Source organism: Myotis lucifugus, unplaced genomic scaffold, assembly GCF_000147115.1.
Source record: "Myotis lucifugus unplaced genomic scaffold, Myoluc2.0 scaffold_295, whole genome shotgun sequence".
Classification (NCBI taxonomy): Eukaryota; Metazoa; Chordata; class Mammalia; order Chiroptera; family Vespertilionidae; genus Myotis; species Myotis lucifugus.
Window position 1 is genome coordinate 1275698 of NW_005871343.1, and position 17304 is coordinate 1293001.

At 37.9% G+C, this 17304-nt stretch overlaps 1 protein-coding gene across 3 annotated transcripts in view; it reads left to right on the plus strand.

The window, feature by feature from the left end:
- GKAP1 (G kinase anchoring protein 1) overlaps positions 1-17304 on the plus strand; it is a 61136-nt gene that overhangs the window by 27003 nt on the left and 16829 nt on the right. For 2 of the 3 annotated variants that reach the window (XR_002831982.1, XM_006100017.3), the window contains exons 5-7: positions 2583-2706; positions 4909-4931; positions 13702-13854. Coding sequence is in view for 2 of the 3 variants with exons in the window: in XM_006100017.3 (XP_006100079.1) it covers positions 2583-2706; positions 4909-4931; positions 13702-13854 (300 nt within the window). In the remaining variant the exon portion in view is untranslated. The remainder of the gene's footprint in view (positions 1-2582; positions 2707-4908; positions 4932-13701; positions 13855-17304) is intronic. The other variant, XM_014465457.2, reaches the window with a different exon arrangement.

Consider the following 17304-nt stretch of genomic DNA (forward strand, 5'->3'; position numbering starts at 1 on the left):
GATATGAAGATAATATAAATGCTCAATTTACTCAGTAGTTAGTCATAAATGGGCCTCTGGTCATGCTTAGGGCCTTTAGGCTATGTCATTGTACACTAGCTTCTTTACTCAAGATGAAGGGAAGAGAATAATTAAAATAACAGGTGATGATTTTGCTATTCATAGCTAAAGGGAAGAGGAAGAAAGCCAATGAGGTGGGCTTTTGTACACTATATATATTAGTTTCATTTTCCATGTCTCTCTATTCCTGTTATCCTGAAAAATCAAGAGTAACTGTAATTTTGTTGTTATTTGTTCATTTATTTTTTTATTTTTTTAAAATATATTTTATTGATTTTTTACAGAGAGGAAGGGAGAGGGATAGAGAGTTAGAAACATCGATGAGAGAGAAACATCGATTCAGCTGCCTCCTGCACGCCCCCGACTGGGGATGTGCCCGCAACCAAGGTACATGCCCTTGACCGAAATTGAACCTGGGACTCTTTAGTCCGCAGGCCGTGGCTCTATCCACTAAGCCAAACCGGTTAGGGCATGTTACTTGTTCATTTAGACACAAACCTGACAATTACAAAAATGGATACAGTTAGCTTTACTGTGACTTAAATCATTTAATGGGCTTTCAGGTTACACTGGAAATTTATCAAATTTGGTAGATATATATCTAGATTCTAAGGCTAAAATGGTTAGCTGTATCTTTAGAGGAGGAGTAGAGTAGATGGTATTATGAACTACCATGCATCCAGCCCGTTTTCTTGGTACATAGGTGTAGTAGCCAAAAGCATTGGTTTTATCAAAAAATAATGAACCTCAGGGAATGGAGGAACTTCTTTAATCTGCGATGGCTAGTTTGATGTGATTACATTGATGTAGTGTAGTCATTGAGTTTTAAGTCAGTTATTTTAATTTAAAAACTGTGCCTGGCTGGTGTGGCTCAGTGGTTGAGCGGCATCTATGAACCAGGAGGTCACAGTTTGATTCCCAGTCGGCACATCTCTCTCATCATTGATGTTTCTATTTCTTTCTCCCTCTCCTTTCTTCTCTGAAATCAATAAAAAAAAATTTTTTTAAATACAAAACCTCCCACAAAACTATATTTTAGCTTAAGGATTTTTATAATAACTAAGGTTTGAGATGGCATTATCTATTCTGTTCTATCACTTATTCAACAATTATTTTTTTGAATAGACAAAATGTGCTAGGTACCCAATACAAAGATTAAGACATGGTTCCATTCCTTGGATTTCGTGAAGGAAGACATACATATTTTTATGGCATATAGTATTGAGAGATGTATGTTCTCAGTGCAGAGGGAATTCAGAAAGTTGGAAGAACTTTCTGTGCCTTTGATGGGGATGGATTTTAGGAAAGGATTCTTAAAAGAGGATCTTTCTAAATGTATTAGAAGTTCACAAGTGGGTAAGAGGAAAGTTGGCATTCTCAGGAGGAGTGGCAAGCGTATAAGCATATAGCATATTTTAAAAACTATAATTTAGAGACCTGGAGTTGCTAGAGATACTGCCAGAAGAATAAGGTATAAAGAACCTTGTGTACCAGGCTAAGGAGATTAGGTTTTATACATATACAGAGAACTATTGAATATTTTTAACTTCTAGATTGAATTTGGGTTTTCATTTTAGAAACTCATACTGTAGCAGTGTAGAAGATGGATTGAGGGAATAAAATTAGAGTGTTGCAGTGTCAAGCAAAAGAAGATAGGGGAAATAACAAGGTATGAAGAAAAGAGAATAGATTTAAGAGAGGTTTAGTAGGTAAACTCAACCAGATATACTGACTAATTTGGATATAAAGTGTGTAGAAAGAATAAGCAAGAATGACTGAGGTTTCTGGCCTAGATAGTTTTGTATGTGAGGGTGGCATTAAACAGGATACTCAGTAAAGGATCAGTCCTTTCTAGGGAATTGGAGATGCTTAATGAACATCCCAGTTGAGTTGTCTGCACATACAGAAATTATCATTGTATAGGTAGAACTTTAAACTTTTGAGTTTGAAGAACAGTGGGTATAAAGCATAAGAATGGGTTAGAATGGAATAATAGTGAATAGCAGGTACATTTTTAAGAACAGAGTTAGGAAAAGAGAAGCTGGTGAAAGGAGACTGAAGAGTAGTCATAAATGCATTGAGAAAATCAAGAAATGCTTGAAAAATAATGTCCTTTGGATTTGGCATTTAAATGGAAGTTGACCTCTTTAGTGTCAAAGAATAGCAGAAGCCAGATTTCAGGGGTTTTGTGGTTTGTGTGTATGTGTGTGTGTGTGTGTGTGTTAAGCAAATTGATGGTAGATTATTGTTTTAAGTTTGGTCCAGAAATGGAGAAGAGGGTGGCAAGTTGGAGGGGTTAATAGACCAAGGTAAGCATCTTGTTTTTATTTTAATGGTTAAGATGCAAGAGATTGACTATATAAATAAACGGGTATCTTTTTATACAAGTTGGCTAGCCTTAGTTTTTATATGTTATTTGCTTTTTATTTTTAGAAAGAAAATGTTAATGAACATATTACCTGTTGGTGAGTTAGTTTTGCTACTGTAAAGTAAGCTTAATGGTTGTCTATAATTCTTTTTAGGAGTATGAAAATAATGAAAATGCTTCAACTCAGTCAAAGGTTGTGAATAAAAAAGATAAAAGAAAGAATCATCAGGGAAAAGACAAACCTCTCACAGTATCACTAAAAGATTTTCAATCTGAAGGTAATATATGTGTGAAATCTGTATATAGAGTAACTGTTCTAAGTCTTTGTTTACTTGATTTGTAAGTACATTTCTAATTTTTAAAGTAAGTAAAATGGTTTTGTTAATCTGCTACTTAGAATGTAGAATGTAATCCTGTTTGGAAATAAACCATTTAGATGTTAAAGTAATTTAAATCAATCATTAAAACCCCATAAAACTAGAATTTATCTTTTTGTATTTCTAATTTTGTCCCTTTTCTAAAACTCACTGAAAATAAAAAATTAACATTTATAGTTTTTAAGTCATTATGAGACATATTTTTGTCCTTATACATAAAGTGATTTGGTTTAAACTAGATCAGGAATAGTATCTTTAGGTTTCATCCATTATTGGTCAACCTCCTCAAATTATCTGGAGCTACATCTTATAAAATTAAAATACAAATTTTTAGAATGAGAGTTATTACCAGAAAATTCTTTATAATATCATTTATAAATTTTTTTTATCAAAAAGAGAAGATAGAAGAAAATTGTACCATCCACTAAATTTTTGAAGACAGACCACTAAACACTTTACTTTTGATGTTGGAAATGATGAAAACCCTAGATACCACACTATTCATGTGTGGCAACTTAAATATAAATTAGTTAAAATGAACTAAAATAAAAATTTTTTAAATGTTGCATTAGCCACATTTCAAATGCTCAGTAGCCATGTGACCAGTAGCTTCTATATCAGACAGCAGTCAGAAAATTATTTTGAACAGCACTGTGATTATACCAACCAAGTGGACAGTTGTTTGTTCAATGGCAGAGCAGCATATTTGATTCATATGAATTTAGCATTAATACATTGGGCATTTGTTCTGTGAGGATTAATAATACCATAGCAATAATCTCAAAAAAAAAACCCAAAACACCCTACTGGTACTGTTTTCAGAAACAAGCCTAATGAAAGTAGGAATAAATTTAGAGGATCTATTGCTCTCCTTTAAGGATCAGGAAAATTGCTTTGTTTTGGGGTTAAAAGGACCAGATGTATGCTAAAATAAAATTTCCAATTTTAGTAAGAAAGATTTTATATAAGAAATATTTTCTTAAAAATTAAGCAGAAGCATGTAAAGAAACTCAATTTTCCATATGTTTGATTTATTAAGTGTTATATAAATGTATTAGATGGATTGAGAAAGACATCAGTATAATACTGTTAAAGGAGAAACAATTATAAGATGTGATTAACACATTCTTTCTCAGGTTCTGGCATCACATTGTATGCTAAGTAGAATAGGCTAGTAAATTGTAATCTACTAAGATTTAGTAGTTGGATCTGAAACTTGTGATTTTGACATTTACTATCTTTATGGACTCTATTCTGATTAGTGAATGCTTTAGAGAACTGGTTCAACTTTTAGATTCTCAATCATAAGAAAGCTATTCTATTCAATTATTAGTCCTTGAGAATGGAGAATTTTTGCTGTCCACAAGAAGTCTTATTAAATATTAGATATCCTGATAATTTTCAATTTAAATAAGAACACTTGCTCCCTATTTGTACTTTAGTTTCAGTCTTCTGTGTGGATTCCCTTATGTCTTCCTTTTCCTCATTCTGTAATCCCTTTTCACAAATGCTATTGTTACTAAGAAAATGATTTCTTTAATCTAGATATATTTGTTTTGCCTTCTTTTTGTGTTCTATAAATATACGTTAATTTTTAGAATTTTTATAGTATATCAAATCACTATGATGCATTTTTTAAAACAAAACCTAGCTAATAGTTTTAAAGGACATAAATTATTATTTGACTTTTTATTTTATTCCACAAAGGCAGTGGTCTGTATAGTTTTTGCAGTCATAGTATCCTGTGATTTGATTTTAGACATATTTTGTGCCCTCTCAAATTCTCTCCTCCTTCCAAACATACTATGTGAAACCAAAACTTAAATTCAAATGTTTAAAATTTAATAATACCTCTTTGTTATGGGTGGCATTTACTGGAATATAAGACCTAGTCCCAAAGCTGAACAAATTAATAGTTATATACTGAATTTTAACATCTTATCTTTAGAAGAGTAAATCTGATGAATCCTAGGCAACCCCCAAATGACTTCTGAAACTCATAATTTTGAAATTCTCTTGTTACTTTGTTTAAATATTTTTTACATATTAAAATATTTTATCTGTTAATTTCCTTCAATGAAGTATCACCATTCTATTTTACAGATCACATTAATAAAAAGACAGAGGTAAGTGTTGTAACCATCTTTATTTTAGAAAATATTTCATGATTATAAGAATAATACTTCAATGTTTAGTAGTAGGTCTTTTTTTGAGTCATAGTCATTTACGGAACAACCCATAGGTTTTTCATGAGTAAACTCAATCATGTTTCTGGCAATTATAAGGATATAAAATATATTGTGTCAGAATAAGCATATGATTATTTGCATGAAATATAATGTAATGTCATTTGGCTTTAGCATCCTGATTTGTGTGTGCCTGTGAGTCAAAAGGCTATGACATGTAAGTTAAAACTTTAGGGAAAGTCTGTATTTTATTATCAGTCTGTATTTTAATCTTCATTAAAAACATCCTGAAATACCATGTCTTTAGGTATTTTGGAATTAAAAAATTGTGAGGTAAACTTTAATTATATAGTTTATACCCATGAATAAGATTAACCTGATCATATACTTTTCTTACCATTCACCTTTAGAGGGTAGTATAGCTATAACTTCCTAGTGTTCTTGGTACCTTTTTAAAAAAATTCCATAAAGCCTCTACAAACCCTTTAGAATTAGGAAATGAGACTACTATACAATATATTTTAATATTGAGGATGGTACTAAAAATTGTTGAGTTCTTTTTACTTCTTTAGGTAATAATTGAAAGTTTTATTATTCTTATATGATGTTTGTGTATCTTGTCGATAATTCCATTAATTGATTTTTTAATGGCCAGCTATATTTCTTGGTTTCACTTTAGAACACATACATGGTTCTTAATAATTTTTTGTTGTTTCATGCATTTGCTTGACAAGTCAGGGATAATAAATTCATATATATGAAAATAAAATTTAAATAACTCTGTTACTATATTAATAATATAATCCTTAACTATTCACAGCAAACTCTGGTGAAACAGATGTTAGAAATTCTTTTGACTTTATTTACAAACAACTGTCACCAATTCTTAGATTAAACTTAAATGACCACAAATATGGACTATTAATTTTATGTTTGAAAGTGGAAAACATGTACTTTTAGATTGATTCCAATTTTTTTAATCCACTGATTAAAAAATGAACGTTAGTTTTATGTGAATAAGCAAGTAGATAGAAAATGGTACACCATATTCCTAAGAAACTACCCCCAACTCTTAGTAGAAGAAAAAATAATTTTTATGAACTGTTCCATGCTTACTTTTTCTTCTTTACTGATTTGAGAGAAGGGAAAAAAAAGGCAGTCTGACCAGGATTTCATCTCTTTAATATATGTACTTAATCTGAGTTGTATTTAAAGAAGCATAGGTATGTGACATAGCCTATATTTTGTTTTTCATTATAATTTTGTTTTTGAGAATGAGAAAAGGTTTTATTTTAAACTCAGCAAGTCCTAGCACCTTTATGTTGAGTAGTTCTTCCTTTTGCTTTTCTCCTCTTTTTAAAAATTAAATTTATTGGGGTGACTGGTTAATAGTATCATATGGGTTTCAAGTGTGTATTTCTATGAAATGTCATCTATATATTGCATTGTGTGCCCACTACCCTAAGTCAAACCATCTTCCGTGACAATATATTGGACCTCCTTGGTCCCCCAACTCCCCACTCCCTTTCTTCTGGTAACCACCATACTGTTTATGAGTTTCAGTTTTATTTCCCACATATGAGTGAAATCATATGGTCCTTAGATTTTTCTGACTTATTTTGCTTAGCATAATATTCTGAAGGTACATCCATGTTGTCACAAATGGCAATATTTTATCTTATGGCTCAGTATATTGCATTGTATGTACGTACCACATCTTTATCCAATCCTCTATCGAAGGACACTTTTGTTTCCATGTCTTGGCCGCCATGAATAATGCTGCAGTGAACATAGGGGTGCATATATCTTTGCGAAAAAAATTTTTTTCAAGTAGATACCCTGAAGAGGGATTGCTAGGTCATATGGTAACTCTATTCTTAATTCTTAATTTTTTGAGGAACCACAAGACTATTCTATATAGTGGCTTAATCAGTTAGTCTACATTCCCACCAGCAGTGAATGTGGGTTCCCTTTTCTTTATAACCTCTCCAACACTTGTTATTACTTGTCTTGTTGATAGTACTCATTCTAATAGGTGGTATCTCATTGTAGTTTTGCGTTGCATTTCCCTAATAGCTTTGAAGTTGAACATCTTTTCATGTATCGGTTGTATGTCTTCTTGGGAGAGATATTTGTTCAGGTCCTCTGCCCATTTTTAAAAAATTATTTTGTTGATAGTATTACAGATGTCCCCTATTCCTATCCCCGCTTTGCTCCCTTACACCCAAACCCTACCCCACCTGTACTATTGTCTGTGTTCATGGGCTATGCATATATGTATATAATATATTTGGTTAATCTCTTTTCAACTCCTTGCCTCCCTTCCGTCTGAGATCTGTCAGTCTGTCCCATGCATCTATGTATCTGGACCTATTTTGTTCAACAGTTTATTTTGTTCATTATATTCCACATGTAAGTGAGATCGTATGGTATTTATCTTTCTCTGACTGGCTTATTTCACTTAGCATAGTAACATCCACGTCTGTCCATGCTTCACAAAAGGTAAGATTTCCTTATTTTTTATGGCCACATAATATTCCATTGTATAAATGTACCACAGCATTTTTATTCACTCATTTACTGATGGGCACTTGGGCTGTTTCCAGAACTTGGCCATCTATAATAATAAAAGGGTAATATGCTAATTAGACCGGACGTCATTCTGGACGTCCTTCTTGACAAAGCCGGGGTCGGAGGGAAGCCAGCCCCGGTCCCGGGTTCCTGTGGGCAGCCCGAGGGAAGCCAGCCTGGGTCCCAAGTGCCTGTGGGTGGCCCGAGGGAAGCCAGCCTGGATCCCAGGTACCTGCGGGCAGCTGGAGGAGGGAAGCAGCCCGGATCCCGGGTGCCTGTGGGCGGCCAGAGGAGGGAAGCAGCCCGGGTCCTTGGTGCCTGCCAGCGGCTGGAGGAGGAAGCCCAGGTCTCAGATGCCAGAGGGAAGCCGGTGCTGGCAGCCGGGGGAAGGAAGGCCTGCTCTTGCACAAATTTTTGTGCATCGGGCCTCTAGTTATAAATAATGCTGCAATGAACATAGGGGTGCATATATCCTTTTGAATTGGTGTTTTGGGAGTCTTTGGATATATTCCCAGAAGTGGGATCGCTGGGTCAAAAGGCAGTTCCATTTTTAATTTTTGAGGGAAATCCATACTGCTTTTCACAGTGGCTGCACTAATCTGCATTCCCACCTACAGTGCACAAGGTTTCCCTTTTCTCCACGTCCTCACCAGCATATATTGTTTGTTGATTGTAGTCATTCTAACAGGTGTGAGGTGATACCTCCTTGTTTTAATTTGCATCTCTTTGATGATCAGTGACTTTGAGCATTTTTTCATGTCTCTTGGCCATCTTTGGAGAAGTCTATTTAGGTCCTTTGCCCATTTTTTAATTGGATTGTTTATCTTCCTTTTGTTAAGCTGTATGAGTTCTTTATATACATTGGATATTAACCCTTTATTAGATACTAGGGGCCCAGTGCATGAATTCATGCACCTTGAAAGGAACTGTAGGCTGTGAGGCTGCAGTGGGCACAGAGGTGGGTTTTGGCCAATCCTCTGTGCCTCCGCCTGGCCCTTCCTGCCGTGGCCCCAGGTCCCCTCTCTACCTGCAGCCCTGCTCCCGCTGCCACAACTCCCATGCGCTGACGGCGCTAGCCCTGCTCACACTCCCTGACGGCGTGGAGCAATTGGGGCCGGCGCCAGCAGCGGGTGCGAGTGGGACTGGTGCTGGCAGCAGGTGTGAGCACCGGGTGGGCCCATGGTGCACAGGAGCAAAGAATTTTCAGTAACTACCAAAGGCTCGCCCCAGTGACAGCGACCAGCAGGCCCTGCCTTGGTCTGGCACCCCTGCTTACCAGCTCCACCATCCCGCCGCGGCCGACGCCCGCCATGTTCCCTGCACAGCACCTGGTGGTCAGCACATGTCATAGCAACCAGTTGTCTGGTGGTTCCGTTTGTTCCGCTGTTCGGTCTATTTGCATATTAATTTTTTATTATATAGGATATCATTGCCAAATATGTTATCCCATAAGGGGCTCCCTTTTCATTTTGTTGATGGCTTATTTTGCTGTGCAGAAGCTTTTTATTTTGATGTAGTCTCATTTGTTTTTTTCTATTTCTTCTCATTATAACAGTCCCTTAAGCATTTCTGCAGTGCTGGTTTGGTGGTGACAAACTTCTTTACCCTTTTTTGTCTGGGAAGGTCTTTATTTCAACATCTATTTTGAATGTTAGTCTTGCTGGATATAGTAATCTTGGTTTGGGGTCCTTGCTTTTCATTACTTTGAATACTTCATGCCATTCCCTTCTGCCTGTAGAGTTTCTGATGAGAAATCAGATGACAGCCTTATGGGAGTTTATTGGTAGGTAACAAATTGCTTTTGTCTTGCTGCTTTTAAGATTTTCTCTTTGTCTTTAATTTTTGGCATTTTAATTATGATGTGTCTGAGCATGGGCCTGTTTGGGTTCTTCTTGCTTGGGAGTCTGTGCCTCCTGAACTTGTATGACTTTTTTGTTCACTAGGTTAGGGAAATTTTCTGCCATTATTTTTTCAAACACATTCTCTAGCCCTTGCTCACTTTCTTCTCCTTCTGGCACTCCTATAATGCAAATATTGTTGCATTTCATGTTGTCCCACAGCTCCTTTAAGCTGTCCTGTTTTTTAATTGATTTTGGTTTTTTTTGGTTCTCTGAGTGATTTTTTTTCTACTCTGTTTTCTAATTCACGGATCTGATCCTTGGCTTCCCCTAATCTGCTGTGTATTCCTTCCACTATGTTCTTTATTAGTGTATGTCATTCTTCATAGTTACTATATCTTATGATGTTGAGCATATTTGCCACCATTATTTTGAACTGTATGTCTGATAAATTTCTTACCTCCATTTAATTTAGCTCTTCTTCTGGAGAATTCCATCTCTCTTGTTTAGAATTCTCGTGTTCTTTCGTTTGGGGGGTATTTATTTATTTATTTATTGGTCTCTCCATTTTGGCTGCTTGTTTGGGTTTGTGACTATGTAATTACGTAGATCTGCTATGCTTCCCAATCTCTGGTGCAGGACAGTGTCAGACACTGTTTCTGTCTGGCACTGCATATCCTGTTTGGAGCTATCAGCAATCCAAAGCTTGTGTCTCCCTTTGCTGGGGCTGGGTGCCTTTGGAAGATGTGCACCAAGGTCTGCTTTACCTAGCAGGGGGTAAGGCATTTTTCAATAGGGTGGTGGGGCAATTGCTTTTCCCCCAGGCAAAAACCACCTGGATAGTAAAGGTTCACCAGAGACAGATGCCCTCTGCAGCATGAGGCAATGACTCAGCACAGGAAATTCAGGTGACTACCTTCAGAGGTCTAATCCAAGAGCCCCCATCCTGGCTTCTGCTCACACAGCACTAGTCCACTCTGTCAGAGCCCAAGGTGAGTGGCTGCATGTGAAATTTTGTGTGTTGGCCCTTTTAGAGGGTGCCTGACTTTTCAGCTCTCTTTCTCTGGCAGACAGCAACCCTGCTGCTATTCACAGCCAGATGTTACTTGGGCACCTTTCTCAGTTCTGGTTCTCTGAGCTGGGGAGCCCAGCCTGGGGTTTAGACTCCAGAGTTCTCAGTGGGAACCCCCCACAGCTGAGATATCCTTCAGGAACTTCAGCTGCTGCCTGTAGGAGCCCAGCCAGCCCTTTCGTGCCTCGGCACCTCCTACCTGTCTCTGTGCGGCTCTACTTTCTGTCTTTGGCTATCAGGAATCTCTTCAGCTAGTCTTCAGTTGATTATTCAGGACAGTTTTTTTTCAGTATTTTAGTTGTAATTCCACTTTGGTTCTGGGAGTTCATCAGTGTAGCATCCACTTTGCCGTCATTTTGGAATCTCCTCTTTCTTTGTTGATGAGTCTGGTCAAAGGTTCATCGATCTTGTTTATCTTTTTTTTTTTAAGTATGTTTTTATTGATTTCAGAGAGAGTAAGGGAGAGGGAGAGAGGGATAGAACATCAATGATGAGAGAGAATCATTGATCACCTGCCTCCTGGATGCCTCCTACTGGGGATTGAGCCCACAACTCTAGCATGTGCCCTGACAGGGCATTGAACCATTTGGTTCATGGGTCGACACTCAATCACTGAAGCACACTGGCCAGACTTGTTTATCTTTTTAAAAAACCAGCTCTTGGTTTCATTGATCTTTTGTATTGTTTTATTTTTTAGTTTCTATAGCATTTATTTCTGCTCTGATCTTTATTATTTCCTTCCTTTTACTTATTCTGGGCTTTGTTTGTTGGTTTGGTTTTTCTTTTAGCTCTTTTAGGTGTTGGGTTAGAATGGTTTATTTGAGATTTTTCTTGCTTCTGCAATGCTGTGAACTTCCCTCTCAGGACTGCTTTCTCTGTGTCCCATGGATTTGGGGTTGTTGTGCATTCATTTTCATTGGTTTCCAGGTAATTTTTCTTTTAAAAAAATATTTTTTATTGTTGATAGTCACCATAAATGTGAAGGCTTATGTCTAGACTCTCAATTATGTTCCCGAGACCTATAGGGCTATACTAACAGAACCACCATTATACTGTCTTTTACATTATATGCTTGGCATATAATAAGTGTTCATAATTTGAGTTAAATTGAATTGGCTAGATATTAAATTTTAAAATCTGTGGGGTGTGTGTGTGTGTGTGTGTGTGCGCGCGCGCTTAATCCCTTCATGTTTTTTCATTCAGCCCCCAAAGCCCTTCCCCTCTGACAGCAGTCAGTCTGTCAATGTAACCAGGCCTTTATTTCTATTTTGTGGAACTGCACTCTTTAAAGGAAGTGAAATCCAGCGGCTAATTAGTTGCCATCATCATGCTATTCCTTCCACAGAAGCTCAGCAGTGTTTTAAGCATGTTGTTTTAAAATGAAATCTTATTGGAATGTACCTGAATTATTTTTTCAAGCAGTAGTCTTAGTAGACTCGTGGGCAAGTTTATTTAACTTTCCTGAGGCCATGATTATTTTGTGGGAAAATAATTCTTGTTCTATGAACCTCTTATAGCATTAATGAGATTCAAATCCTATCTAATAATAGACGAACATGGTAATTAACTGTACCTCTGGTACGCTTCCCATTGGCTAATCAGGGCGATATGCAAATTAACTGCCAACCAAGATGGTGGCCGGCAGCCAGGCAGCTGAAGGGAACAGGAGGCTTGCTTGCTCCAGTGATGGAGGAAGCCAAGGTTCCCCGCCTGCCACCGCCCAGCTCTGAGCTGCACTCTAAGCAACAGTGTTTCAATTATAGAAGCTAAACAAAGCCCAGATACCTGCTTTCAGCAGCTGAGGTCTCAGAGCTGGAGCCTAGCCTCAGAGCTAAAGCTGGCTCTCAGCTCCAGTGACAGCCATAGAAGGTAAATAAATCCCAGAATAAAAAAGAAAAAAGAAAAAAAAGGAGAGGTTGGGAGCTTCAGTCACCCGCCAGCCTGAAAACGGCCCTCAGCCCCTCACCCAGACTGGCCAGGCACCCCAGTGGGGACCCCCACCCTGAAGGGGGTGTGACCAGCTGCAAACAGCCATCATCCCCTCATCCAGGCTGGCCAGGCATCCAAGTGGGACCCCCACCCTGATCCGGGACATCCTTCAGGGCAAACCAGCCGGCCCCCACCCGTGCACCAGGCCTCTATCCTATATAGTAACAGGGTAATATGCAAACTGACCCTAACAGCAGAAGGAATGGGAATGACTGGTCACTATGACACACACTGACCACCAGGGGGCAGACACTCAATGCAGGAGATGCCCTCTGGTGGTCAGGGCGCTCTCACATGGGAGGAGCTCCGCTCAGCCACAAGCCAGGCTGATGGCTGCCAGTACAGTGGTGGTGGTGGGAGCCTCTCCTGCCTCTCAGCAGCGCTAAGGATGTCCGACTGCAGTTTAGGCCTACTCCCCGCTGGCAAGTGGACATCCCCCAAGGGCTTCCGGGCTGCCAGAGGGATGTCTGATTGCCATCTTAGGCCCAATCCCCCGGGGAGCGGGCCTAAGCCAGCAGGTGGTCATCCCCTGAGGGGTCTCAGACTGCGAGAGGGCACAGGCCGGGCTGAGGGACCCCTGAGTGCACAAATTTTTGTGCACTGGGCCTCTAGTAAAGTATTAGAAGGAAATGGGGCCCTGACCGGTTTGGCTCAGTGGATAGAGCGTTGGCCTGCGGACTGAAGGGTCCCAGGTTCGATTCCGGCCAAGGGCATGTACCTTGGTTGCGGGCACATTTCCAGTAGGAGGTGTGCAAGAGGCAGCTGATCGATGTTTCTCTCTCATCGATGTTTCTAACTCTATCCCTCTCTCTTCCTCTCTGTAAAAAATCAATAAAATACATTTAGAAGTTTAAAAAAAAAAAGGAAATGGGGAATGACCACTAATAGATTCAGGGTTTCTTTGTGGGTGATGAAACTTAAAAAATTGTGGCTATGGTTGCACAACTCTGTGAGCATATTTAAAACCACTGAATTATGTACATTAAATGGGTGAATTGTATGGTATATGGATAAAACATTTTTTAGTCAAGTGATATCCAACACAAAAATTATGAAGAAGTAAGAAAACATTTCAAAATGTGTCTCTGCTGTTTATCTTCTGAAGATAGAGGAGAATTAGATAGTTGATTGTTTCTTAGTTACCCTTTTTCTTTCCTTCTCCTTCTAGGGGCTGACTAGGCTTATTGAATGCATACACTTTTTTGTTGAATGATAGTAAACCACAATTCATTTTTGACAGGAATTGAGTTCTTCTCAGACTTTAACACATGATGGAGGATTCTTCAATAGACTGGAAGATGATGTTCATAAAATTCTTATTAGAGAAAAAAGAAGAGAACAGCTTACAGAATATAATGGAACAGATAATTTTGCAGCTCATGAACACAACCAGGCATGTAAAATAGAAAATTCTCTTAAAATCACAGTAAAACTAAAATATATTTTTTCTTTTTTTAAAAACATAAGCAGTGGAATCCAATTATGATTCTAATAAGGTATAGTTTTAGGATTTGTCTTAAATCCTTAGTTGTAGATGTTTATATTAAAAAGTGTAAAGTACTTCATTCGTTGATAAATACTTACTGAGCATGTGCTATATGCTAGGTAATATTAGACTCCAATGGAGGGGAGTAGGAATACCAAGATGGATAAGACCTTCTTTTCCTTAGACACTCAGTGGGGATTGGAGGAGGTAGATCTGTAAAAATAATATATTTTAGCATGACGAAGACTTTAAGAGAGATATGAAAAATAAAGAGGTTTTGAATAGAAAAGGTAATAATAGATCACTTGGGTAAACTCTGAAAGGTACATAAAGAAGTGACATTTGGGCCCGACCGGTGTAGCTCAGTGGTTGAACATTGAGCCAGGAACCAAGAGGCCACTGGTTTGATTCCCGGTCAGGGCACGTGCCCAGGTTATGAGCTTGGTCCCTGTGGAGGGCGTGCAGGAGGCAGCTAATCAATGTTTCTCTCTCATCGATGTTTCTATCTATCCCTCTCCCTTCCTCTCTATCTCAAAAAGTCAAAATATATTATTTAAAAAAAGTGACATTTGGGATGGACTTTGAATGATGAATGAATATCACTGTAAGCTGAGAATTGGAGAAAGCATAGGGAACTACAAGAACAAAGGCCCAGAGTTAGGAAAGGCCTTAGACCAGCAGTTCTCAACCTGTGGGTCGCGACCCCTTTGGCGGTCGAACGACCCTTTCGCAGGGGTCGCCTAAGACCATCCTGCATATCAGATATTTACATTACGATTCATAACAGGAGCAACATTACAGTTATGAAGTAGCAACGAAAATAATTTTATGGTTGGGTCACAACATGAGGTGCTGTATTTAAAGGGCCAGAAGGTTGAGAACCACTGCCTTAGAGGAAATATTCATGAAACTGAAAAATTCTGCATCTAAGAAGTACAGAGGTCTATTTATGTGAAAATAAGTTAGAATTTTATCCTGTAGACCAGGGGTTGCAGACAAGTCAACCCTGGTTAATAGTCTGTATTTATAAGGCCCACAAGCAAAGAATGATATTCGCATTTTTATTTTTTTCCTTTGTATTGAATGTATTGGGGTTACACTAGTTAATAAAATTATATAGGTTTCAGGGGCACAATTCCACAACACATCATCTGTACACTGTGTTGTGTGTTCACCACCCCAAGTGAAGTCTCTGTCCATCACCGTTTATCCACCCTATACCTTTACACCTTTCCCACCCCCTCCCTCTCCTGGCAATCAACACACTGTTGAATTTTTTCATTTTTGCTCAATCCCTCCACCCTCCACTAGTTTCTTAACCGCCCCCCCCCCCACAGCTGTCAGCCTGCTCTCTCTCTGAGTTTGTCTCTATTTTTCTTGTCATTCACATTTTTAAAATATTGTTTTAAAAAAAGTATCTCACCTGTCCAGGTGACTCGGTTGGAGCATTGTCCCATATACCAGAAGGTTATGGGTTTGATTCCTGGTCAGAGCACATACCTAGATTTCGGGTTTGATGTCTGGTTGGATGTGTACGAGAGGCAACCAATCGATGTTTCTCCCCCCCCCTCCCCCCCTTCTCTCTAAAGTCAAGAAAAACATATCCTCAGTGAGGATTTTTTTTTTTAAATATCTCATCATATAGAGACCTATAAATCTGTTCCTAACAGCTAGTCTTCTGTCTTGCTTTCTCTTAAACTATGAACCTGTTCTTTATCTTATATGTGAACGCTTTCCCCTTCCTTTCTTGGTTTTCTTTTATTCCCTGCCAGAACAAAGGCCCCAAATTAGGAAAGGCCTTAGTTTAGCGGTTCTCAACCTGTGGGTCGCGACCCCTTTGGCGGTCGAACGACCCTTTCACAGAGGTCGCCTAAGACCATCCTACATATCAGATATTTACATTATGATTCATAACAGTAGCAACATTACAGTTATGAAGTAGCAACGAAAATACTTTTATGGTGGGGTCACAACATGAGGAACTGTATTTAAAGGGCCAGAAGGTTGAGAACCACTGCCTTAGTTAGACTGAATATTCAGGAAACTGAAAGATTCTGCACACAATTGTGTGTTCACCACCCCAACACATAATCTGTATACTGTATTGTGTGTTCACCACCATCATTAATTTGTGGGCTGCCAGGTATTGCTGAAAAACAGTACTAATGTTCTGTTCTCAAAATCATTACTGTCTAACTTTTACCGTATCCTTATTTCTACTTAAAAAACTTTTGATTCATTTCTTTCTGACTTTGACAAACACCTACAGAGGCTATTCCAAATTCTAAAAGCCCGTTTTCCATCTTGTCATTCTCTTCAATAGATGCTATCTCTTTGTTTCCTAAGACTGATAAATTCAATCATTCCACGAATTAAACATCTGTATTGTTTTAAAGGACACAAAAAGTCAGACCCTTAAGAACAGTTTACTCCAATGCAGAAGTAAGATTGGTTAATAACACTAACATAATTCCACATGAAAATCTATTTTCAACTTAGTAATGGATAATCCTTGCTTGCCCTTGAAGTACTTGTTTCTTCTTTTCTGGCATTTATTTAATGTTTTCCTGTTTTGCCTTGACTATCAAAGTTTATGTACAGTCCAAGCAACCATGTTAACTTATATGGTTAGCATATTTGCTTTCTTCTTTTTTATTGACTATGTATGATTTTCCCCTTTCTTATTTTTTAAGCCATTTCAGATCATTTTTTTTATATTATTTTTTTTATTATTGTAACTTTAAAGTATTACGAATAGTAGTGCATATGTCTCCTTTTTTTCCCCATTGACCTTCCTCCCAGCCTCCCCTATCCCCCGGCTCAGATAATTTTTTGATAGAAAGAATGACATTAATATATTTAGACAAATAGATGTCTTAAACCCTTTGTAGAACAAAATTGGGTATGTATGTTAATTAAACAATTAGTATTAATGATTTAATAAAACCACAGGACAGTGCAGTATGGTAGAAAGGGAAGTCTTTGAAATCAAACAAACCTAGTAACACAAGATATAGCTTCTGCAGCTTATCAGCTGTGTTACATTGGGATGAAATTATCTGTCATGTACTGTTAGTAGGAAAATTAGCAATTATGAATCAAAATGTTTAGCAGAGCATGAACATAGTACACGTTTAATAGATAATTATTTTTGTACAAGATAGAAAATGGTAAGTCTAAAAGAATATACTTGGTAAAGTGTGATAGTAATTAACATGAATGGAGATTAGAGATGGCTTTCTTAGAAGAAAATAGCTTTTGGATTAGAATTTAAAAGACAGTAGAATTTGAACATGCAGAGGTAAGGGAGAGGAAACTGGAATTCCATGAGTAAAAGTATTGAAGCAATAAAGTATA